Below are 26,058 nucleotides of genomic sequence, written 5' to 3'. Positions count from 1 at the left end.
GGAGAGAGACGTTTGGGTTGAGAGGGAGGAGAGGTCATGTTTCAGGAGAGATGAGGGCCTGGGGGAATTGTGGCTGGGTGGAAGAGCGTGGAGATAGAGGTAGATGGAAGTGGATGGGTGGATTGGTGATAGTGGTGAGGGAAGCAGATTTGCTTATTGGACTGGGACAGGGCCCACAAGCAGTGCTGTAAAGGCAGTTATGGATCACTTCTTGCCTGAGATCCAGGAAATGCCACTGAAATAGTTAAAAAAAAACCATAGAAATGCAAGACTAGGGAAATGGGGAGAATTAAGGTCAGGAAAATTAGAGATAAGCAGTGTAATGCAATAACAATCGAATGGTTTATTGAATTGTAAGAGCTCTTTCTAGAGGTAATTGAATTATTTGTTCTCCTAGCCCTTTCTTATACATGTAATAAGGATTAGGCTTGTAACAAAAGATAACTTTAGATAATTATAAAATTGATTTGATTTGTGTGAGAGGAAGTGTGTATGTGAGTTGGATGATTTTGAATGAATATGAAAGAATGCATGTTTCTGTGTGATAGACCATGTGTGAATATGAGTGGGTTTCTAAGTGTGAATGAATATGAGTGAGTTTGTGGGCAGGATTTTTTTGCTGAGCGGACAGACATGCTCCCAAGCCGCTCGAGTGTAAAATGATGTGCGATGACATCGGGCGAGTGTCTGGACGCCAGCGCGCACTCCCGCGATATTTCGGTCAGCAGGCGGGTGTGGGAGTCAGCAGTGCACCTGCCGGCAATTAAAAAGCCTAATAAGCCCATTAAAAAGGTAATTGAGTTAAATTTTTCGCTGCCCGTCCAACCTTACAGTTGACGGGCAGGCAAAAAGGCCAGGCGGCCTTTGAACTTTTTAGGAAACCTCATCCACAGGCGGAATGAGGTTTCCAACAGCTATTAAAAATAAAATAAAAATTTAAACATTTCATTAATAACATGTCCCTGCTCAAGTGACAGAGTCACATGAGGGGACATTTCTTTTAACAATTTAAAACTCTTTATTTTTAATTCTTAAACTCTTCCTCTCCCTAAGGCAGCTTTGTCCGTCAGGGAGCTTCTCCTGCACGAACTTGTGCTCTCACCAAACCCCCGCCCCCCACACAGGCAGCACTGCAGAACGCATTTCATGGTGGGCGGGCCTCCATTGGCCTGCCAGCATGAAATCGCGGTCCTGCCCCGATTGCGGGGGCGGTCAGCTTCCCGACCGCTCCCGCCAAGCCTGCCCGACAAAGGCAAAATTCTGCCCTGTGTATGAATATGAGTGAGTGTGGGCATGAGTGAGTCTTTGTACAAGTGTGCGCAAATATGGGTGGGTCTGTGTGGGTGAGACAGAGGTCCAGAATTTCTGATCTCCGGATAGTTGTACCCCAGAGATACCCTCAAAGATGCATTGGGTGACCCCTTGAAATTCCTAATGCACTAACTATGTGGGAATTGCCTGGGAAGTTTGGACCACCAATGGGAAATTCCCCTGCATCTGGAACCGTCCAATCCTCCCTCTAAGTTAGAGTCGGAGACTTCTACCATCAAGAAGGACAAGGGCAGCAGATAGATGGGAACACCAGCACCAGGAAGTTCCCCTCCAAGCCACTCACCATCCTGACTTGGAAATATATCGCCATTCCTTCACTGTCACTGGGTCAAAACCCTGGAACTCCCTTCCTAAAAGCGCTGTGGGTGTACCTACACCACCATTCAAGATGGCTCACCATCACCTTCTCAAGGGCAACTAGGGATGGCCAATAAATTTTGGCCCGGCCATTGAAACCCACATCCCGTGAATGAATAAAAAAGAACTTCAGATGGTTCCAACTCACTTACGAGAATAGTTATCCAGGAAAAGTTAGAAGGATTAAAACCAGGCCTAACTCCTGAGTAACTATACTTCTGAATCCTACTGCCACCAACCTCCACCTGACTGCCCTCCCGATTACTTGACTAACTCCTGATCACCTGACTACCCCCCGATCCATCCTACCCTCTCACCCACCCTACCACTTCACCCAGTTACCTTCCACCCTATCACCTCTCTCATCTTCTATCCTCCCCCTCACCCACTTACCAGCCAACCTACTCCCTCATCAACTTTCCCTTCCACCCACCTCCTATTCACTTATCTACCGCCTATCCCTCACCCACTTACTAGCTGACCTACCCCCTCATCCGCCTGTCACCCTATCCCTTCACCCACTTATTTGCCACCTTAACTCCTCACCCACCTACCTGCCAACCTACCCCCTCACCCACCTGCTGCCCTACCCCTCACCCACTTAACTTATGCACTTACCTTCTCTTCATAGCTTATCAAAGTAGCTTTGGGACCTTTAAACTTATCGGAATACAGCAGCTAGTGCTATAAAAAGGGGGCATGGCTTGGCTTCCCTCGATGATCCTGCACTATATGGAAGGATTCCCAGAACAGATACGCCCTGCATTTCTGAAGAGGCCTTGTTAGGAAGGCCGGGTGAGAAATGCAGAGCTCCAGTGCAAGGTAAGAGGATAGGAGTGGCGTGGCAATCCAATGGTGATTGCCACTCCTCGGAAAATCCGACCTCAATTGCACATGAACATGGGAGAATGTGAACAAGAGAGTGCAAGTGTGAACATATGAGATTGTGTGCCTGCGTTTGTGAGAATGTGTGCGTGCTACGTGTCATTATTTTTCTCATATTAGCCACTGCAATGAAGGTGCTAATGCACCAAAAAATGACAAGTCAAAATCAACTCCTGCATCACCCCTTTAACGTGCAATCTATGGACCTTTTTCCTGCCACAGACATAGAAGGTCACTAAATGCCTCAGAATGACTGAAGCACCCATAAGTAAGTCGGCCATGTAGATCCCAACCAGAATAGCACAATGCTTGAGAAAATATTCTGCCTAGCGGAGGTTAACAGGCAGATGATTTCACCGATTTCTGAGCACACTGCTTGCCGGCAGTGGTAAGCAAATACCAGGCAGATTTAGACAACATTGTATCCAAGAAAATGGCTGCAAAAGCGAAACAGAACTTTAGTTGTGATTGATCTGGCAGAAGAGTTGTTTTCCCAGTGTGTAACAGCAGGCCAGCTTTTTAGTCATGTATCCAAGGCTTTTATAAAGCATAATAAAATTGGGCAATCACCATAAATCTGATTGGTAAATTAGAAGTCCATTACTTCTGTGTCTCATGGAGAGCAGAAATCAGTTCTTAATATCTTCATCAACATCCCAGCAATCATACACACGGTCATGATCCCACTCCCCGGCTTGTCCTGTCTTGCTTCCTGTTCAGCTTTTGGTTGAGCAAATGATGACTAACCCAATGTTGTGCACGTCCACCACGCTCCAGCTCTGATCTAACTTCAACATAAATATAGATTCCCTTTTCACTCGAAAGTCATCAGCTGCAGATTCTGTGATGGAGGGTGAGATTTGCCGTAGTGCCGGAGAGAAAGGCGCACGATGCCGCCTAGCATTTCGGCTTCACCTATCCATTCTGAAGTGTTCTGTTTACCATGTATTAGTCAGTAATTTGGCAGAAAATTAAAATATTGTTTAATAAAAAAAAAAGACAAGGCACTTTAATTGTTATGTAAGGTGGTCCCAAACAAAGCTACTCAATGAATATTAGTGACCTTCTATCTCGTAGAACATAGCTTTGCTGTGTCTTTGTGCTCAGGGTTGGCTGAAGTGCAAAGCCTCCATATGTGCTTTGCTTTGTGATGTTACCATCAGCTTCGATACTTTATTGAGTCTACTAACAAGGTATTGTTTTTGTGTTTTTGCAGGCAATTTCTTGATTCGGATATGCCTAGGTATTTTTTTGTTTTAAATCCTTAAAACATTTATTTCTCAACAGCTTTCAGGCATCGAAATCCCATCGAAACCTTTGCTTTCCTTAATCTTCATTTATTTGGATTGTTTGTTTCCTTTCACTTTTCCTCCTTTCACTACATTCTGCAAAGACCTGCCAGGCATTGCCAGCCTGATTCGGCTTGAAGCCCGATTCCATTAGCTCTGAGGAAGCCAAAGGCTTGCATGTAGCGCTGTGATGGCTGTGATAAATGGGCTGACATGCTGCTAAGGACTTTGGGGTGGGGGGAGTAGGGGGGAGCTTTTCCACAGCTACTTCATTTTGTTAAGCTTGTTTTGGCAGGAGAGTATGGGAGACCAGTGCGTGTGTATAAAATGTTGCACTGTCCATCCGTTCAATTGCGATAGACTTCACTCATGGTGTGAAAACTTGGAATCTGGGGTGTTGTGTTGAAGGCCTTATGCCAGTGCAAGGAGTTTGGTCTGCCCATAAAATGGGCTACCTTGAGCACAAACTGTGCAGCATTGTTACAATTCATTATGGACCATTCAAAGACCCTGAGCCAGCAATACATTTGGGGCAGTGGAGACCTCAACAGAAATAAGGCAAGGACATCATGGTTGCCTTACAAATCAGTTAGTTGTGAGGTGGAAAGTCTGCACCAGTATATTAATCCCTTAGAAGTCACACAAAATGGATAGGCTCTAAGCTGTGTTCGATCATTTGTTGACTGTGACAACCCAAACACTATATAATTAATTTGGTTGTGAGATCCAAATAAAGCACACCTTTCCCCCTTTTGTAATTGTCGGAGTTCTTGTTTATTCAGCAGTGTAAGGATTAGTCATTGTGCAAACTTGGAATTCCTGTTTATTCAGCAGGATAAGAGTATTCACTTTGTCACTACTAAGCAAGATAAGGTTTATTCACTGTGTAACTGTATTGCATTCTTGTTTATTCATCAGGCTAAGGCTTATTCTTTCACAGGATGTGGGTATCACTGGCTTGGCCACCATCCCTAATTGCCCTTGAGAAGGTGGCGGGTGGCCACCTTCTTGAACCACTACAGTCCATGCGGTGGAGGTGCACCCACAGTGCTGTTAGGGAGGGAGTTCCATGATTTATACCCAGCAACAGTAAAGGAACAGAGATATATTTCCAAGTCAGGATGGTGAGTGGCTTGGAGGGGAACTTGCAGGTAATGGTGTTCCCATGCATCTGCTGCACTTGTCCTTCAAGATGGTAGAGGTAGTGGGTTTGGAAGGTGCTGTGGAAGGAGCCTTGGTGAGCTGCTGCAGTGCATCTTGTAGATGGTACACACTGCTGCCACTGCACATCAGTGGTAGAGGGAGTGAATGTTTGTGGATGTGGTGCCAATCAAGCAGGCTGCTTTGTCCTGGATGGTGTCAAGCTTCTTGAGTGTTGTGGGAGCTGCACTCATCCAGGCAAGTGGAGAGTGTTCCATCACACCCCTGACTTGTGCCTTGAACATGGTGGACAGGCTTTGGGGAGTCAGGAGATGAGTTACTCGTTGCAGGATTCTCAGCCTCTGACCTGCTCTTGTAGCCACGGTATTTATGTGACTGGTCCAGTTCAGTTTCCGGTCATTGGTAACCCCCAGGATATTGACAGCAGGGGATTCTGTGATGGTAATGCTTTTCAGCAGGGTAAGGGTTTCCCACTGTACCTATGCAGAGTTCTTATGAATTCAGCAGGGTAAGAGTCTCTCATTACATCTGACTAAGTTTGGTGTTTATCATCAGAGCAGAAATTTACTCATTATAACGACATGGAACCTCTGTTTATCTGTTTATTCAGCTGTGCAAAGATTACTTACTGTGTATGGATTTGCTGTTCAGAATATGAGTCATAAAAACAGAAAACTCAAACAAGCCAGTTCATTATTCTGAGATCATACCTTGCCACATCTGTCAACCCTTCTCTCCTGAATTACAGATATTGTTGCCTATTAAACCCATTAATATTGTTTGCTTCAATAATCTTTCAAGTGTTCTTCAATTCTATTATTTCTTGTGTAAAAACATTGACTTCCCTTCCTGCTCCTGACCTCCTGCTTTTAACTTCTGTGTCTTGGTATATGAAGCTTTTCGCTTAAAGGGAACAATATTCTGGACCAATTTGGCAATTTGGAAAACTTCACCTAGGTTTAACTACCTTGAATGTTCATTGTTTTGTCAAGAAAACAAAACCAATTTTGTGAACATTTCCTCCTAACTTCAATTCCAGATACCTGGAATAATCAGAAGGGTAAGGGTTACTTATTGTGTAAATGTCCAGCGTGCCTATTTATTCAGCAGGATAAGGATTACTCGCTGTGTAATTGTACAAGAGTTCCTGTTTGTGCAGGAGGGTAAGCATTATCATGGTGTAGCTATGTGGAGTTGCTGGTTATGGTTACACACTGTGTAACACGTCAAGTTGCTATTCCTTCACCTAGGTAAGGATACTCACTGTTTAACCATACGGTGTAATGGTGGCTGACTCACTGTGAGGGAATGGTGGATTAAATCACTCTGGTGGATTAAATCACCCCCAGAGGAGGACTGTTCCCATCAGCAGTGATTGAAAGAGATTGCAACGTGTTTACAGTCACCAAACTGCTTCTTCAATTTTATCTGGTGATTCAAAAAATGCACCAACAGTGTGTCCCAGGCCCCAAGCAATTCACAGTACAGGTCTTTGCAGAATTTCTATTCCTCCCAGAGGAAACTGCACAGTAATGCTCGTTGGCAGTCTGATGTGGTGAAGGGTGGAGGCTGGAATTTTGCCCCCACCCCATCCCTCCTTTCCTCCACCACCACCCCACCCCTCTCTGTTGCTCAGGTTGGCATTACTGACATGGCATCTAACATCCTGAGGACTAAACTTCTGACATTTTTTTTCTTTTTTTTTCCCTTTTGTGTTTGTCTCTGGGTTGTCTTCACTAAAAGCATAACACACGGAAATGACAATAGGTACACAGTGAACTTTTCTTTCACTCTCTCTTTCTCTTTCTCGCTCTCTCTCTCTCTCCAGTTTATGTCCAGTCCTTTCTTTGGTTTCACTCACTGGTATCACTTGTTTCGGTTTTATTTACTCCTCTGTCAGTGTCCTGTGCCTGTTAACCTGCTGTGCCCTCCGATGATATTTGTGCTCCTTTTTACGATGTCTTTATTGCAAGATTGTGATATTTCCTTTGTTCAAAGAGACAGTATTCCTCTTTATCGGCCTGACGTCAAAGCCTTTTCCAGCCCTTTCGAAATGTAAACCCAACGGCAGAAAATATCAGAAATAAAACACAAAAAAAAAAATTGGAAATACTGAACCAGGACAAGAGGGGAAATGCACAGAGACTTCTCAGCTTTTCTGTCAAAGCAGGAGTAAAATGGAGATTGGTGCAAGGCACAAGCTCTCAATGAGCATGGCTTACTGCAAACCTCCTCTCAACTGGCACATAGTCATAAATTTGGCCCTGGCAAGTCAGCTCATACTCGAAAAGTAGAAAGACAGTTTAAAACTGAGACCTGGTATTGTCCGGACTTGTTGAAGGAGTGGGGAATCCCGCTGCAGGTTTGGCCAATCTGACAAGGAGATGGGGAGGGGGCAGATAGCGCCAGCCGAATGGATAGTAATGGACCGAATGGCCTCCTGTGGCCGTGCGTTTCACAACCAGGAGGATGTAAAAGAGATCAGCCGTGCTAATGACCGTCTCCAAGGTGATAGCCACGGGGTTCCATAGCCTGGAAAGAAATTTGAAAATGCAGGGAAGAGGTATAAATGGCAGCTCAATTTCAGAAGGTCATTTCAGGCAGATGAGAATAGGAGCATCAAGAGCCACAAAGCGGAAGAGAATGGTGGACGGCAGGAACTGGCAGACAGATGATGTCTTGAGCTCAGTGTTCCATGCAAAGTGCTTCAGGGTACCGAGGAGGAAGATGAGACGCTGTTCAGTGAGTTTACCTGGATTAGAGTCGGGGGGGCCAAAGGTGGAGAGAATAATTATAGTCCAGTTGACTCAAGACTTCTTGGGGAAACCCTGGACACAAGTCTGAGGGGGGTTGGATATAGGGTAATAGTGAAGGTGCTGCTTGTGAAATTATCTCCATTAATTGTAGTGGCTAGAAGATTGCTGACCCCAGCAACACTGCCCATGCTGAGAGTGAGGTATCTGACCTCTGAAACAAAGCAAACAAATGCTCTGGAAATACACAGCAGGTTAGACACTTGAGACAAGTTAATGTTTGAGGTGGGTATTAAGCTCAGTCACTGTGAGATTATTGCAGAGTACAGTTTGTTTCAGGACTTGGCAGCAATGATGAGTTTTTCAAACATTTAGTTTTTTTTTTGGCCACGCTGGATTTTGCATTAAAAGTCTGCGGCTATTGAGGAGAAGATAAAAGCGCTGAATCCATAATCCTGTGATGCTCGCAGGGATTTTCATTTGAAGTGAGCGCAGATTGGGAAATGGGGGCTACCACATTCTTGCCCGAAACCTCCGATCCTCCTTACCTCCCAGTGCAATTATAGCTGGTACGGTAGCATAGTGGTTATGTTATTGGAATAGTAATCCAGAGGCCTACACTGACGATCCAAAAAAACAAGTTCAAATCCAACCATAGCAGCTGGAGGATGTAAAATTCAGTTCACTAAATAAATCTGGAACAAAAAGCTAGGATCTGCATTGGTGATTGTCGTAAAAGGTCACTAAAGTCCTCCTGGGAAGGAGATCTGCCATAGCAATGTAGTTGACTCTTAAGTGCCCTCTGAAATGACCCAGCAAGCCACTCAGTTGTACTCAAGAAGGCAACTCAGCATCACCTTCCCAAGGGCAATTAGGGATGGGCAATAAATGCTTCCCTTGCCAATGACACCCAGCTCTTTGCATGAATTTAAAATATTCCATACAGGAGCTCTAGATTGTGGAGTTATCCAGAATATTATCAGAAAATGAAAGAATCTGAGTTAAAGAGCTAATTCCTTCCCCTCTTAAGCTCCTTTTATTCATCACTCTGCACACTAACTGCCAAGTGCCCCTGCTCAGGGAACAAGCAGACAATCTCCCACCAGCCCATGCACACAATATTCAGCTGCTGACTTGTTCAATTTGAGTTAGCTACATGGCAACAGTCACTACAGAAGCCACGTTATTTTCAACTTCATTCTCTGGGAGATAATCAGTAGTGTCAGTAGTATCATTAGTATAAACATAGGGTGACTTTACCGGATCATTGCCCAGATAGTGTGGTGGAATTCAAAGTAGTTTGTGTCTGCTTTAGAATGTCCCCAAGACATGGAATGAGGCACTACATAAATGCAAGACTTTCTCAAGATTTCTCTCTTTATCCACTATCACTTCTTCCTTCCATCACCCTTTCTCGCTCTAATCTACCCTTCTATCTTCCTTTCACTTCCTTGACCTTCACCATCCCACTCCATTCTCTGTCCTCTCCTTCACTTCCTCTGCCTTTCTTCCTTTTTCTTTCCTCCTTTCTCTCCAACTCCTTGCCCCCCTCTCTGTCTCTCTCTCTCTCACCCCTTCTCTCTCTCTCTGACCCTCACACATCCTTTTTCCCTTATTTCCCTCTCCCTCCCTTTCAAAACTACAAGCCAGTCAATGATCCAGAGTGTCCTGCATTATGATCCTGTTTACTGCTGTGGGTCAGCTTTCTGGGTCAAAAGTATATTGAATGCTTTGAAGCAGATTCAAGCACTTTGTAATCCTGGAGCATAATGTGAGGAACAAGCTTGGTACAGGGAAGCTAAAACATGTGTGACTGAAAAGTTTCTTAAGAGTTTGGTCAGAGGTCAGAATTTCTAGCTAGGGATGACTTAGAGGAAGGGTGGAGGGAGGGAACTGACTGCACTCCATGGATGTGCTTCCTTACCAATAACATGGAGTAGCTTTGATAGTGATCGTGGAGAAGTCTGTATCCTGTGACGATCCTAGATAAGCAGTGGGACGGTATGAGGGTTAGAAGGGACAAAAAAAATCTGTATCTTAAAACGTGGAGCCTTTCTGCCTCAGAGTTCTGAGTTTGGTTGCAGTGTAAATTTGTGGAGGGCAGACATTTACTATCTGAGTGGGGTCAGGGCATGGGCTAATTATGATGAACCCACACACAGGCCTTTAAGAGTAATACTGTACCTTTAAACCTGTGGGGCTGCCATGGTCAAGCCTGAACAATCGAGCATGCTCAGGGTTTGACCAGTGCAGTCAATCTAATATTGGCCCACTCGTGATGGGTATCTGGCTTGGGAATCCAGAGCTGTGAACTGCAGGCGATGTTGAAGGATGGAGCAGATCATACTGGGACCTTTCAGTGCATTCAAATGTTGCCCTTTACAAGTTCAGGCATCTTGCAAGCCACCTAATTGGAAAGATTCGCCCACCCACCCCAAACATCATTCTGTTAACAATCTTACTAACATCACCCTTGTTAGTTGTTATGTTCCAGGGGGAAAAAAAAATCAGGGATGGTTTAGACAGCAACCAGAATGATCTGTTTTTCTTGTTAAGGAAACAGAAGAAGCTGACGGTACTATTAGATGCTCTATTCATAACATCATAACAGGAAGTCAGGAAAGGGCCAAAGGGAAAGCAATGCTGGAAGAGAATGATGAAAGGGGAGAGGTAGCACGGTCAAATAGTGGGTGGTGTAGTGGAAGCTTGAATTTATGTTCAGCTTCTGCAGCACCCAACCTGGGAGTGTTTGTGGGTCAATGTAGAGGGAGCTTTACCCCATATTTAACCCATGCTACGTCTGACCTGGGAGAGCTGGATGTTGGTCTTGGTGCAAAAACTTCAAATTAATTTATTCTCAGCATGAATATCCTGTAGCTTTCAGCAGGGAAAAAAAACCCTTTTATTTTGTCAACACAATATTATTCTGTAAAACTTGAAGCTGATCACAAACAAAAAATGGATATAAAGGCTCAGTTCCTATGTGGACATTGCTACCCCTACAGGGGTAAGTAGCCAGTCCTTTTTATGTTGTTGAATAATGGCCATGAGCAGTTACAGCTGGGAAAATGTTCCCTGCTTTTTATTGTTAAACCATTGGCCAAGGTGTCAGCCTTGACTCAGTGATAACACTCACACCTCTGAAGATTGTGGGTTCAAACTTCACTCCAGAGATTTGAGCACTTAAAGGAGGCTGACACTTTAGTGCAGTACCGAGGGAGCTCTGCACTGTCTGAGGTGCCATCTTTCAAGTGAGATGTTAAACTGAGGCCCCATCTGCCCTCTCATCTTAACATAAGGAGCCCATGGTACTATTTCGAAGGAGTGCTGGGGCATTTTGACTGGTCTCCTGGCAAATATTTGTCTCTCAACTAACACCTAAAACAGATAATCTGGTCATATATCTGATTGCTGTTTGTGGTACCTGGCTGTGCTGAAATTGGCTGCTGCATTCCATACAGTACAACAGTGACTGTACTTCAAAAGTGCTCCATTGTTTGTAAAGCCCTGTGGGGTGTTCTGAGATTGTGAAAGGCCTGATATAAATGCAAGATCTTTCTTTCCTGGAGGCCATTTTAACACATGTATCACAGAATGTAATATTGTGAATATAGAGGGCCATCCAGCAGAGCACGTCAGAGCCCAGTTGCTGTCTTCCAGTTGATTCTCTGACTGGGCTGACAGTAAGTGTGCCACATGCACCCCATGAATGTTTGATTTCTTCCATATCAAATCCACTTATACACCTGCAATCCACCCCATGCCAGTCTGGGATCAGTCCAGTTTGATATCATGCCAATCAGCCAGTCTGAGTCCAGTTGAGTGAGAATAGGCCATGGCCTCTGGATTTTTTTCCCCTGTTCCTTGTTATGTTATTTTATTTGTATTGCGTTGTTGCCTTTGGGGTCAGGCCTGTGATGTGCAAAACGAGGATGGTGTTAACCTGAAAGAGTTAAAATGGCTGATGAAAATTTCAGATAAACTCACTAACAGGTTCACTACTGGCATTGCACATCAAAATACAGCCTCTTTCTGCCCATGTTTTAGACCCATCCTTCCTGCTCCACAATCATCTCCCTCATCAGTCCCATCATCTTTGAAGGCATTCTGACCTTCCCTCTTTCCCTCAGACACTTCCTTTTCTCTGGCTACTAACAGTCTCAGAATTCTGAGACTGTATATTGAGCAGGGAGTCACATATGTTCCTCAGTGGTTGACTGCCAACCTTTAGGCCTTCATATTAGGCCAATTGCAGAGCCAATTGCACTGTTGTGACCAGGCCAAACTAGCCCAGCCCAGCCACGTCCCAGCTGAATGTTCATACCAGAAAGATGCTGAGACGTGCAAGAACTGTATAAGTAAAACTCTCCCATGTTACTTCCTCATTTAATGCCAGTAAGTAATCCAAAATTGCATCTAGCAAGAGTATCTATTAGCTAGGCTTTGATTTCCTGATGGGTACAGTGCAGGATGCCAGTAACTCACTAGGTGGGAAGATGCTGCTATGTATGAGTGTCTTACAAGTTGAGTCAATAGTCTGAAACCAGCAATGTGGGAGAGGAGGTACCCTAGGACGGGCATGAAGTTTTGCTGTGGTAGGGGAAGACAGAGTAGGAATCATGCTGATTTCTCCCTGCACCCACCTTATGGCTGTGGCTGTGGAATCACCTTGGCCTTAGGGGAGTGAACTTGCTTGTCATCTTCAGTCAGGGAGTTTGACAGGAAGGAGGCCCCAAAGAGTGAAGGACCAGTTACAGAACTGTGGGCAATCTGAATTGCATTTTGGGAAACAGGACTTCCTGTTGTGGTGTTGTGTCTCTTTCTTTCACCCTAGACCCAGCTCGGAGAGGTGCCAGAAACACCAGAGAGGCCACAGAGGAATCCTAGCACTGGCCAGTCCTCTCTCCACATATTGGCGGAGTCAAAATCTGACAGGACACTGGGGGAGAAAAATCAAACAATGTTTAATTCTAAGTGAACACAGGCACTAAACGCAGAGTGAGATGCTGGAGTTTTATTTGCATTGACTCTTAGTGTAGGCTCTCTACCGTCACTGTGGTTACTTCAAGAACATGTATTCATTTGGCATCAATCTTAATGAGAATTCTGACTGAAACCATCCATAAAGCCTGAACTTGGTCCCAAAATATTATTTTTATTTCAAAGTTAAAATGCTCCAGGAACCACTCACGATAGAACAGGAAGGAATGTTCCTGAGCCGTGTGTTACAAAATGATAAAACTTAAAATCATATTTGTTTTACCACAAGATGTTAGAGGTGATGAAGATGATGTTTTTCCAAAGTCATCATAGTTGTCTTTGTACTACAATTCTGTAATGTCATCCTTTAGTTCATCAAATGCCCTCCGCCCCATCCCGTCAATCTTGAGATTTTTTTTCCCCTAGGGTTCTTTTCCCTTGGAGCTGGTGTACTTGGTCATCGCCTTTGTCCCTTCCGACAAGGCGTACTTGGTCAGTTCCCCGGGCAGCAGCAGGGGCACGGCGCTCTGGATCTCCCAGGAGCTGATGGTGCTGCGCTTGTTATAATGGGCCAGGCGGGAAGCCTTGCCCGCAATCCGCTCGAAAATGTCACTCACAAAACGAGTTCATGATGTTCAGGGTCTTGGAGGAGATGCTGGTTTTGGGGTGAACCTGTTTCATCACCTTTATAAATGTAGATAGAGTAACTTTCTTTCCTAGCTTCGCTGGCCACTTTTTCTGCGTTCTCTTGACGCCCTTCTTGGAAACCTGCACTTTCTTCTCATCAACCATGGTCACTGTAAACTTCAAAAATTCTGTGCTCAAGGAAGCATTCAAGAGCCTTAGCCCCTAGCCATCAATCAACCTATAGTCCCTCCAGCTCAATCATTACTGCCTTTCATTGCTGCTAACACAGCTGAGGTGTTTCTTGTTCTTCTGATCACATCACTCAGAAAAGGGAGGCTCACTTTCAGATCACCTGTTAGAAAGCAAGTAGCTACTAAGAATTATCATTGCACCCATTGACTCTGTTCTGCATTTATTCACCATTTCAGTGTAAATATAAGCAGTGACAACATAATCAGAGTAAGTTACTAAGCCTGACAGCGTGAGGGAATGGATTAACATCAGTAGAGATACAGTCAGTAACACAGGGTGCTGGAGGGAGGGGGGTTACTGAGTGACAGTGTGAGGGAGCTGGATTAACATCAGTAGAGATACAGTCAGTAACACAGGGGGCTGGAGGGAGAGGGGTTACTGAGTGACAGTGTGAGGGAGCTGGATTAACATCAGTAGAGATACAGTCAGTAACACAGGGGGCTGGAGGGAGAGGGGTTACTGAGTGACAGCGTGAGGGAATGGATTAACATCAGTAGAGATACAGTCAGTAACACAGGGCGCTGGGGGGAGAGGGGTTACTGAGTGACAGTGTGAGGGAGCTGGATTAACATCAGTAGAGATACAGTCAGTAACACAGGGCGCTGGGGGGAGGGGGGTTACTGAGTGACAGTGTGAGGGAGCTGGATTAACATCAGTAGAGATACAGTCAGTAACACAGGGTGCTGGGGGGAGAGGGGTTACTGAGTGACAGTGTGAGGGAGCTGGATTAACATCAGTAGAGATACAGTCAGTAACACAGGGCGCTGGGGGGAGAGGGGTTACTGAGTGACAGTGTGAGGGAGCTGGATTAACATCAGTAGAGATACAGTCAGTAACACAGGGCGCTGGGGGGAGGGGGGTTACTGAGTGACAGTGTGAGGGAGCTGGATTAACATCAGTAGAGATACAGTCAGTAACACAGGGTGCTGGGGGGAGAGGGGTTACTGAGTGACAGTGTGAGGGAGCTGGATTAACATCAGTAGAGATACAGTCAGTAACACAGGGCGCTGGGGGGAGAGGGGTTACTGAGTGACAGTGTGAGGGAGCTGGGTTAACATCAGTAGAGATACAGTCAGTAACACAGGGCGCTGGGGGGAGAGGGGTTACTGAGTGACAGTGTGAGGGAGCTGGATTAGCATCAGTAGAGATACAGTCAGTAACACAGGGTGCTGATGGGAGAGGGGTTACTGAGTGACAGTGTGAGGGAGCTGGGTTAACATCAGTAGAGATACAGTCAGTAACACGGGGTGCTGATGGGAAGTGTCATTGAGTGAGAGGGAGCTGGATCAACATCAATAGAAATACACAGAGTTTTATCTGGGAGGGGTTATTGTATGTAGATTAACGTTGGTTAAGATGATCAGTAACACAGCATGCTGACCTGAGGTGAACACTGAGTCCAACAAGGTGAGGGAGATGGATTAACATCAGTAGAGTTGCAAAGCCATGGTCCAATAGGTAGGTTTTGAGAATGGGTTTGAAAACTAGGCAAAAAATGTCATGGCAACTGAAGTGTCTTTAACAGAAGGTGAACACGAAGTGCTGTGATTGGAAGAATGAGAAACAACTAAGAGAAATGATGTGAGGCACAGGGTTTTTCACATGGGCCGCTCCATCTATTTAAGATTCCGAATTGCAAACAGCTGTTCAAACTAAATTTAGAGTCAAATCTACCTCACATTTGGAGGGGAGAGGGGGAGAGGAGGGGAGGGGGAGAGGAGGGGATGGGGAAGGGGAGGGGAGGGGAGGGGAGGGGTCAGGGGGACTGCTTACAAGCCACAGCAATGAGCAGGAATGGAGACACATCAAGTAGCTTCCACTCTCTTCCCCAGCAGAAAACAATGGGTTACCCCACTGATTCCACCCACTTCAAACCACACCAATAATTGTCAACAGCAGCAAAAAATCCTGCGTAGAGTTGAATTATGTAACTCTCTGGGCGGTTCTGTGGCAGGGTCTTTGGAGCCTAGTGCATCCGACTGCCTTGTCAAGCCTGAACATAAGGAATATTCTCAATTCTCCAGCAGACTGGCATTCTCCACTTCAGGACGCGAGAAATTTTAAGTCGGTAGGAATGATGAGAAATCTGGAAATACACTGCAGGTCAAGTCTGCATCAAAAAACATAAATGGCGGTCTAAATATTTGTTTGAAAGGCCCTACCTTTTTTACATGACCTTTTTTTCCCTTTATGATGCTGCTCCATTTGTTGTGTATTTCCAGCATGCCCTCCTTTTCTTTTTAGCTTCCAATCATAATTGCTGAAGCTAAATGTGTAAGAATCACTGACATCTCCTTGACATGACACTCACGTCTGTCTTGTGAATTAGGCTCCTGTCCACTAGGTTTGATCTACCTCATTGCAGGACAGCTGACCTGTAAGACCCTGTTAGTGATGGAGAATCCCGTGCAGAGTGTGATTTGAGTGTCAGCAATTTTTGCATCTCCACTCCACATATTGCACAAGGCCCTGTTATGGGGGTCGCTGTATCTGTGGCCCCCATTACATAACACTTACTAGATTTAGTGAATGTTCTGTGTGACAGAGCTAATTCTTGATATCACCTATGGACAGCCAAGCTCTAATTTTAACGTTATGTTCCCTTGCTCTGGACTTCAACATCAGAGGAAATAGTTCTCTCTATCTACCCCCTTTGACTTCTTTAATCATCCTACGTGGACTACAATAGATTGTGGCCTTAACTCCGTTTCCTTGTTGTCCCCCCTAACACCTCAACTGGATCACCTCTTAACCTCCAATTAAAGGAGTACAAGGTTAGCCCATGCCTTGTTCAGTAAATTGAACTCGCCTTTGCACCCAACCCTATCAGGTCAGACACCCAATCCTGACAGTGCACCTCCCTTGTGTTCTATGGGCTGTCTAGGGACAAGCATCAGTGGTGGAGGCTTCTATGAAGCAGATTGCCCATCTGCCCGAATCTAATCTAAACACATGAAATTCCCCTCTGAAAATAAAGACAAATGCCCTGTTTATCATGTTACCTATCTGAAGGATAATTGAGGTAGTTAAGTGTTTTGCTGCCTCTGTCTTTGTCCCATGCTCTTTAATGTCTGTCTTGCATCCCACATGTTTTGTGTTCTTTACCCTTTACGTTTTTCATATTTTGTGTCTCTGTACGCTATACCCTTCACACGTTTTTAGCATAATGTGTTCTTCGTGCTGTAGTCTTCTTCATGTGTTGGGTGGTGGTCGTCACATGATCTGTTCTTCACATGTGTCCCTGATGTGTATTGTATCGTGTTCGTCATTGGTGGCTCGTGTTCTTTATCTTTCACTGCGAATTTGTCTAATGACAAATTACTTTGTAAAACTCCAGCATTGAAATTAATTCAGAAAAAAGATGCATTGATATTGTATGAAAAAATGCTTTTGTGTTGTAATTGTCATGAAATTGTTTCTTGCTTTCTCTACAAATAAAGGAGTTGAGTATGATGGTTGTGGGGAGCGATGGAATTACTCTTTGATAACATTGGGCGCTAGGACCCCAGGAGATATTTCTCTTGTTGCAGCCAGTGTTTTAGGGGCGTTAGTCTGTTATGTTGCATTGCACAGTGAGAGTTTACAGAAGGCAGTCACCTGACTGCCCATCTCTCAAATCAAGGCCTGAACAGCAAGCTTCTGCCCCATCTAGCAGGGGTAAAAGGACAGGGGCTCAGTTCTCACATCTCTCAGTTAACAGAACATCTCAGTTGTCACCATCTCTCAGTTATCACACATCTCTAACTTATCACACAATTCTATTGCAACACCATCTCTGCTATCATTCAATCTTTCAGTTATCACATAGTCTCTCAGATAACAAGTGCTACACAGGCCCCCATGACCTCAAAATGGCAGGCAGGAAGCAGGCACATACTTCCGACATGCCAGACACCACAGTTTGTTCATTTGTAAATGTCTGCTTCAGGTGCCAGCTCCAGCATTGGTTAGTCCTGAGGCAGCCAGCGCCCTTGCTGACTGCACTTAGGGAAGCCAACCCCAAAAGTAATGTACATAAAAATGTTAGTTGCCACATTACCATTCTAAACATTGTCCCTTCCAGATCCAATATGCTTGACATCCCACCTCCAGGCCCTGGCCCTAACCTTCAGTTCCCTCCCTCAGCCCAGGTCACCAGGACCACTGATCACAATTTTCCCCTGATTCCCAACCCCCAATCTCCTGATCTTCCTCCCCTCGACTCCTCATCTCCATCTCTCAATTTCCCTCCTTCAACTCCCAATTTCCATCTCCCTCAGCTCCTGATTTCCCTATCCTGCTATCCCTCCCTCAACTCCCAATCATTCTTCCCCTCGACTCCTGATGTCCACCTCCCAATCTCCCTCCCCTTTGACCCCTGATCCCCTCCCCAATCCACCTTTTCCACCCCTACCCCTAAGCTCCCTCCACCTCGGCCATCGTTACTGCACTGCCATCTCATCCAGTTATCATATTATCTCTTAGCTGAGCAGTTTTTACAAAGCACAGTTTCTGTTCCAATAAAGCCTGCACTTTACAAGAGGTAACAAGAAAACAATCAGCAGCTGCTTATTCCTATCCTAGTGCTATTCTTTTTCTGTTATCAGTGAATTCCTGATGAGACTTTGGTTCTCTTTGGATAATGTCTTATTTAAGAGCCTTTTGCATTCTTACTAATTGGTGTGAAAGGCTAGGTTGCTATACCAATACATCAAGCATGAATTTGCCCAGATTTTGGTGATTGGCACATCTTTAGTGAATTGCCATTTGTTGATTAGGCTAAAGGTATCTCAGTAAAAGGTGAGAATTGCACCCAGGTAGCAGAGATAACAGCTGTCTCTCGCTGTGCTAAACTGGTAGTTATGGAGTACAATTTGCCTCAGTGCCTTGGATTAAACTGGATAAATTTGACCATTGTTCCCATTTCTTCAGGTGACATTAATCTATGGCATTATCTGAGACAGACTGTAGTCAATTGACAGGCCATTTTACACCATGTCCCATCAGTGTCACTGGGTTGCCAATGGAAAAAAAAGACGGGAATGGTGTACATTAGGCTGCTGATTGTCTACGAGTCCCATGGGGAAGACCAGTGCCACATCCCTCCCCTCAGCCCATATTGTATTGAGAAATGCCCAACGTGTTGAAGTGCACCTTTGCATTTAGTGGACTGAAGACGATCTGGTATATATGTGATGGTCCCTGCAGTCTAATAGCCAACAATCACTATTGTTGCTTGGGATCTGCTGAATGGCCCATTGGATGGGATACCAGTGCCTCCTGCCAGACCCTTCAAGAGTCAACACCATCAACAGTAGTTGAAAAAATTGGCAGAGAACAAAGCTGGGTTAAGTTGTCTCCTTCGTTGGACATGGTAAGGTGCAAGGATTCACTATTAATTTTTGTGATGAATTAGACAGGAGAGAGTGAACAGATCCTTGAAAAACAAGTGAAGAGGGCACTCAGTAGAGCGCACATCTCTGCCGCGCTGTGTTAACTCAACGTTAAACTACATTATAACATTTATGATCTTTTGTCCCGTTAAATGTGCCAATAGAATTGACAATCAGGTATTCTTCACTATTCTAGATATATGGCAAATTTTGTGTAATGGCAGTGATCTGGTTCTCTATAGACTTCATTCCTAAGAATAAACAAAAAAAACAAAATAATTTTGCCCCATCTCTCAATATTAAGGGATTCTTCAAACAGGGATGAAAATATTACCTCCTCCCGCCTTCTATGTTAGAGGTAACAAGAAAACAATTGCATGGATGTAGCCACTGCTGTTTCCTTTGTGCAATTGCACAGATTTTTGTTGAGGCTTTTCCTTGCCCGATTGATGTTCTGTAACTTGAAAGCTGAAAAAATAAATCTTTTTATCAAGAGCATCCACCTCACTGAGGAGGCTTCAGGCCATTCCACATCCGTCAACCTGCTCTGAAAACTCTGCTCATATTTTGACAGCTGTGACAAATTTTAAAACAGTCAACAATATTCTAAATCAAACAACCCACATATATATAAAAGAAGAAGCCAATTTACCCTATCACCTAATGTTAACAGATCTTTTAAAAAATCCCAGGATCTGGATCCGTATCTTCACCAAAAACTAATTTGTTCTTCCTTGAGCCAAACCCTATCTGTGGCAGAGGTAATAAGGGATTGACTGTCCTGAAGTATTTATTGATGATTCTCAGGTTGTGTTTGAGACTGTTATCTCTCCCAGTGGCTCCTGTTATTTGTAGAAGAAAGCAAAAACAAAATAGCGTAGCTGTGTTTGAGAATTAATGTAAGCTGACTGGATAGTGCCCTTTTTGCAGAACCTTTTACCGATTTGAAGCAGGCTGGGATAGCTCCATGCACAACTCCCTGCTGCTGAACAGAGTGACCCCGTATGGAGAGAAGATCTACATGACATTGTCAGCGTATTTGGAGGTAGGACCCTGCTTCAACCAAACCGAGAGTCCGCATCCTTCCTCCTTGTTTGCGCTGATCAACATGAGGAATGTTAATCCTAGAAATGGCACAGTTTGTGTTGCAGGCACCTGGTCTCAGCATCAAACACTTCCCATGCAGGTATGGCATAGATTAGATGAAGAGCAAAGCTCCCTCTACATTATCCCATGAAACAATCTGAGGTCAGGTACAACACAGATTAGATATGGAGTAAAGCTTTTTCTGTCCTATGAAACACCCCCAGGACAGGTATCAGATGGGTTAAATGCGAAGTGCAAGTCTTTCTACATAGTCCCATCAAACACTCCCTGGGCAGGTCCAGCATAGGTTAGATACAGGGTAAAGCTCCCTCTACACAGTCCCAACAAACACTCCCAGGATAGATACAGCACGGATTAGATACCAAGTATAGCTCCTTCTATAATGTCCTAACTAACACTCCCAGGGTAGATACAGCATGGGCTATATCTCCCTCTTTCAGTTATATGTCTCATGAGCCTCTCTGCTGCACCAATGTGACAGTTTTTATTTTCCTTCACAATCCATCCTGGAATTTTCCCATGAATAAGGTTGCTCTTTCTACTGTGACCATTTATGAGGAATTTAATGGCACTTCTGGGAAAGCAAGCAATAATTCCATTTTCAAAAAAGCAGTGTTTCTGTTAAAATACAACTCTCACGTTTATCACCATTAATGGAAGGATGAACTGGGAAGAAAAGTTCAAGTCAAAGGCTGAGAAAGAAACAAAAATCATTGTTAATTAACATTGTTGAACTTTTGCAAATCATTTGGTTTTTTTTGCAGATGGAGAACTGTACACAGCCTGCAGTCGTCACCAAAGACTTCTGTATGGTATTCTACACACGAGATGCCAGGCTGCCAGCCTCCCGCTCTATCCGCAACCTCTTTGGCAGTGGAACCCTCAAAGCTTCGGAGAGGTAGGAAGCTGCCTGCTATGCTAGTCTCCAGCTACTCTCGAGGGCCACTTACTCTCATCTGGTGAAAAGTGTGTCATGATTCATCAGCCCCATATCAGGGAAAAAGCTGGTCTCCCAACTCAGAGGTCAATATTCAAGTAATGATGGCTGTCTTGGGTTTGAGCTCAAGGTCACCACACTTACTAGGTTAAAAAGTGAAAGGGAAGCAGGGAAGAGATAAGGTCATAAGAAACAGGAGCAGAAAAAGGGCCATTTATCCTTGGAGCCCGTTTCAGCATTCAATAAGATCATGGCTAATCTGATTGTGGCCTTAATGCCACTTTCCTGCCCGCCCCCGATAACCCTTGACTCCTTCATTGATCAAAAGTCTGCCTGACTCAGCCTTGAATATATTCAATGACCTCAACTGCTCTCTGGAGAAGAGAAGTCTAAAGATTAAATATTCTATGAGAGAAGGAATTTCTTCTCAACTCCATCTGAAATAGAAGACCTCTTATTTTGAAAATATGTCCCCTTGTTCTAGATTCCCCCACGAGTGGATACATTCTCTCAGCATCTACCTGTCAAACCCCTTCAGGATCTTATGTTTCAGTAAGATAGACTCTCATTCTTCTAAACTCCAACAGATGGGGTGAGATAGAGTAGAACCTGGGAAGGGTGAGCTGGTAAATGCATTCCAATGTTGGCTTTACTCCTTCAGAAAACTCCTTGAAAACCTCAACAATAACACATCTATATCATGAAACAAAGAAGCAAGTGGGGACATGAACTGGGAGACTATCTTAATCTGGGCTCTTGCTGACTAGTTTACACCGTAGACATTATCAGACGGCAGATTCATTGGTTCAAAAGAGGATGGACAGGATCGTGGTTCCCGCTGTGCCAAACCTTTGTCAGCTCTCCTAAGAATGAGAGAGGCGTCCCTTGCAATAGTTGCTCCAGGAACAGGCCGTCATACCTGCTGTGGCTGGTCACATCTTGAAATTGATGGTGACAGCAGAGATAAATGCCTACTAAGATTTGGTCTAGCCTACCCTGACACTCAGGCTGATGGATGCTAAGTCACTATATGGGAGCCTTATTGTAAAAGAGGCCCAGGGCTGCCTGCCATGGTGTACTAGGGGAGTGAAGACATAGTAGCTAAATTTGCAGATGATACAAAGATAGGTAGGGAAGTATGTTGTGAAGAGGACATAGGTTGAGTGAGTGGGCAAAGATCTGGCAAATGGAGTTCAATGTGGGAAAATGTGAACCTGTTCACTTTGGCAAGAAGAGCAGAAAGGCAGAGTATTACTTAAATGGAGAACGGCTGCATAATTCTGAGGTGCAGAGGGATCTGGGTGTTCTCGTACATGAGTCACAAAAAGTTAGTATGCAGGTACAGCAAGTAACTAAGAAGGCTAATGGAATGCTATCCTTTATTACAAGAGGGACTGAACATAAAAGTAAGGATGCTATCCTTCAGTTATACAGGACATTGGTGAAACTGCATCTTGAATACTGTCTGCAGCTTTGGTCTCCTTATTTAAGGAAGGATGTAAATGCATTGGAGGTGGTTCAAAGGAGGTTTACTAGATTGATACCTGGAATGAGTGGGATGTTTTATGAGGAAAGGTTGGACAGACTGGGCTTGTTTCCACTGGAGTTTAGAAGAGTGAGGGGCGATTTAATCGAAGTACACAAGTCCCTGAACAGCATTGACAAGGTGGACGTGGAAAGGATGTTTCCTCTTGTGGGTGAGTCCAGAACTAGGAGACACTGTTTTAAAATTAAGGGTCGCCCTTTTAGGACAGAGATGAGGAGAAATTTTTTCTCTCTGAGGTTTGTGCGACTTTGAAATTCTCTGCTTCAGAAGGCGGTGGAGGCGGATCATTGAATATTTTTAAGGCAGAGGTAGATAGATTCTTGTTAGGCAAGGGAATCGAAGGTTATCAGGGTTAGACGTGAATGTGGAAATCGAAACACAAGATCAGCCATAATCTTATTGAATGGTGGAACAGGCTTGAGGGGCCGAATGGTCTACTCCTATTTCTTATGTTCTTATGTTCTAAGATTGGGTCCTTCTGTCTGGGCTCTAGGCTTGGGACTTGGCTCCCAGACAGACTGTGGACATACTCTAGTATCTGCTTTACATTTGTTTATTAGCACTACTTTTAAACAGGTTACAGAGTAGGCACATAGCTCCTAGGCACGATTTCAATCTCTCTCTCTCTAGAGAGAGAGAGAGAGAGAGAGTCTGACACATGGCTGACTAGTGTCAATGGTACATCATCATCAACGTCATACATTAGCATATCCCGTCTGTTAACCCTTTATACTACATGCAGCACCAGGGACAGTGCTTATTACCCTTCTGACTGAGGACAAAGATTCTTTCTTGGGGACATGGATGGATGAAGGATTGCTTTATTAATGGCCCTCCCTGTTTTTCATACACCAATGGTGGAGTTAGGAGAACTGGTTATATAATATAAAGATATTTTCTAAATAAAATTGCTGTATGGAAATTGTTGCTATGTTAAGATTATGGATGATGGAATGTGTAATCATCTACTCTTATCACCAGCATTATAACCATTTCTGGTTAGTTGTGATTGACATTGGTGAAGAGTGCTGTCTACTGGCTTCAGATTTTCCAGTCATAAGGAATTTCTTTGAAGAAAGATTAAGGAAATTGGACTTATTCACTTCAGAAAGGGACCAATTATTATGTGACCTGATTGGAATTTTTAAAAGATGTAACGTAGTGACCTTGGCGAAGTGTTCAAGTTCCAGGGAACATTGATTATACAAGATATATAAATTCAGAATAGCAAAGGAAATCAGGAGGAACCTTTTAAGCCAAAGGATAATCAAGTTGTTTTAATAAATTACCAGGGAAAAACATTAAAGCAGACAATGACAATCAAATTAAGACTGCTCTGGAGATAGAGAGAGATGGGACTGAGGGCAGTGATGGGAAGGACAGATGGCATTGTTACTAAAATTAAGACACATCTTTTGGGTCTTCTGACATCTTCTCGTATTAGAAATGCTTCTACTTGGGAGATCATTTGAGTTGGGGGGAGAGCACTTACCTCCTGAGTGAGAGAACAGTATGGGAGGAAATCACCTTCCAATCAGGAGAGCAGATACAGGGAGAGAACATCTTTCAATCACAGGTAATCCTATAAGGCAATCTCTCCTAGTTAGACATGCTGTCTGGCTAAAAACAAAAAAACTGCGGATGCTGGAAATCCAAAACAAAAACAGAATTACCTGGAAAAACTCAGCAGGTCTGGCAGCATTGGCGGAGAAGAAAAGAGTTGACGTTTTGAGTCCTCACGACCCTTCAACAGAATAATGCTGTCTGGCTTTCCTGGTCACATGACTAAAAGAACCAACACTGGATAGCACTAATTGGGAAAATGTCCTGTAGGCAAGGTCTCTGGGGTGACAGTGTTGCTGTGTAAGGTGGCGCAGGTTGATATTGTGGAATGACCAACTCTTAGCAAAGACTCTTTATTAATATTTTGTTTTAATTCAACAGTAACCGGGTGACTGGTGTGTACGAGCTGAGCCTGTGCCGGGTGGCAGATGCTGTAAGCCCAGGTAGGACTTGAGAGAAAGGGAGGAACCATCTGCCTGAAGTTTCACTGGTTAAACTTGCTGAAGCGTGTTATTTTTTCAGAAGGATGCTGGGGTTTTGAGTGCCCTTGTACTGCAGTACGCATGCCAAGATGACTAAGCATGAGCAGTCCTTCACATGGTGTGGGTGGACAGCAATGATCATGAGTGCAATAAGGCTGTAATGTAAGCTATAGCTATACCCATCATTTGATCGTGTTTATTGTAGGGGATAAATCCTGAAGTAAATATCAAAGCCCCGTTTGCAGCGATGGTGAATTTAGAAATTATTGATGAGAAGTGAGAGGGCTGAAGGTATGCAATTTACTCAGGGTTTTTATTTCTGGCGCTTGGTTGTAATGTTTTGGATTGGTGGCATTGCCACCTGTCACCATGGTCCCGTGGCCCCAGATAACCTTCTGGCCTGAGATCCATTTGTGTGTCAGGAGCAAGTTTCAAGGGGGCAGGATGGCAGGGGAAGGGAGGTGGAGGAGGGGGTGCAGCAGGGTTTACCTGCCCACAAGTGACACCTCAAAGATATTTCATTGGCTGCAAAGAATTTTGGGATGTCCTGAGGTCATGAGTGATGCTGTACGAATGCAAGTTTATTTTCCCCCCAGGCCTGCTAAGGGGCCTGATATAATTTTGCCATTCAAGCAAACACTATTTTACCCTGGAAGGGTTTAGAGATATTTTTAAATTAAAAATTGCTGCATGGAAATTGCAGCTCTGTTAAAATTGAGGGTGATGGACTGTGTAATCTGTTCATCTGCTATCATCGCCAGTAGTCATTTCTGGCCTATTTTGCTCTTTTACAACTTGTTGAACAAGTCTGTTTTCTTCTACTAGAAATAAGACTCATTACACCCTTCAATCATTAAAAGATGGTAAAGTTCACAGGGATATGGATTCCAGATCAGGCCACAGAGTTGTGTTCTTCACTAACTGTCTCCATTCTGGGGGGCTGACAATTTAATATCCTCTTCACTATTAATGTCACTCTATACATTTCCCTGTGACTGGTGACTGTTACTCCACATAACGAAGATGTCTTAAACATGTCTGCATAAACAGACTGAAAACACCTAAGATACAGAAACAAGTCCAGGACTTGAGCACAAAAGCCTAGACTGACATGACAGTGCTGTAGTGAGGGAGCGCTGCACCATTGCAGGTGCCATCTTTCAACATTAAATTGAGACCATGTCTGCCCTCTCCGGTGGATGTAAATGATCTCATGAAACTATTTGGAAGAAGAGCAGGGGAATTATCTTCAGTGTCCAGGCCAATATTTATCCCTCGATCAACATCATAAAAACACATTATCTGATCATTATTATATTACTGTTAAGGGAGCGTCCTGTGCACAAATTGATTACTGCATTTACTACATGACAACAGTGACTACACTTCAAAAGTCTCCATTGACTGTAAAGTGC

General features: G+C 44.2%; 1 protein-coding gene across 1 annotated transcript in view; it reads left to right on the top strand.

The window, feature by feature from the left end:
* The window catches only part of kif1aa (kinesin family member 1Aa), a 324,793-nt gene that overhangs the window by 266,864 nt on the left and 31,871 nt on the right, over positions 1-26,058 (top strand). The window contains exons 38-40 of the mRNA XM_078563437.1: positions 19,939-20,053; positions 20,880-21,013; positions 24,543-24,604. Of these exons, the coding sequence (XP_078419563.1) occupies positions 19,939-20,053; positions 20,880-21,013; positions 24,543-24,604 (311 nt within the window). The remainder of the gene's footprint in view (positions 1-19,938; positions 20,054-20,879; positions 21,014-24,542; positions 24,605-26,058) is intronic.

This window comes from Cetorhinus maximus, chromosome 19 (assembly GCF_964194155.1).
Source record: "Cetorhinus maximus chromosome 19, sCetMax3.hap1.1, whole genome shotgun sequence".
NCBI lineage: Eukaryota > Metazoa > Chordata > Chondrichthyes > Lamniformes > Cetorhinidae > Cetorhinus > Cetorhinus maximus.
Note: the sequence above shows the minus strand (reverse complement) of the source record. Positions and strands in the feature narration are given on the sequence as shown.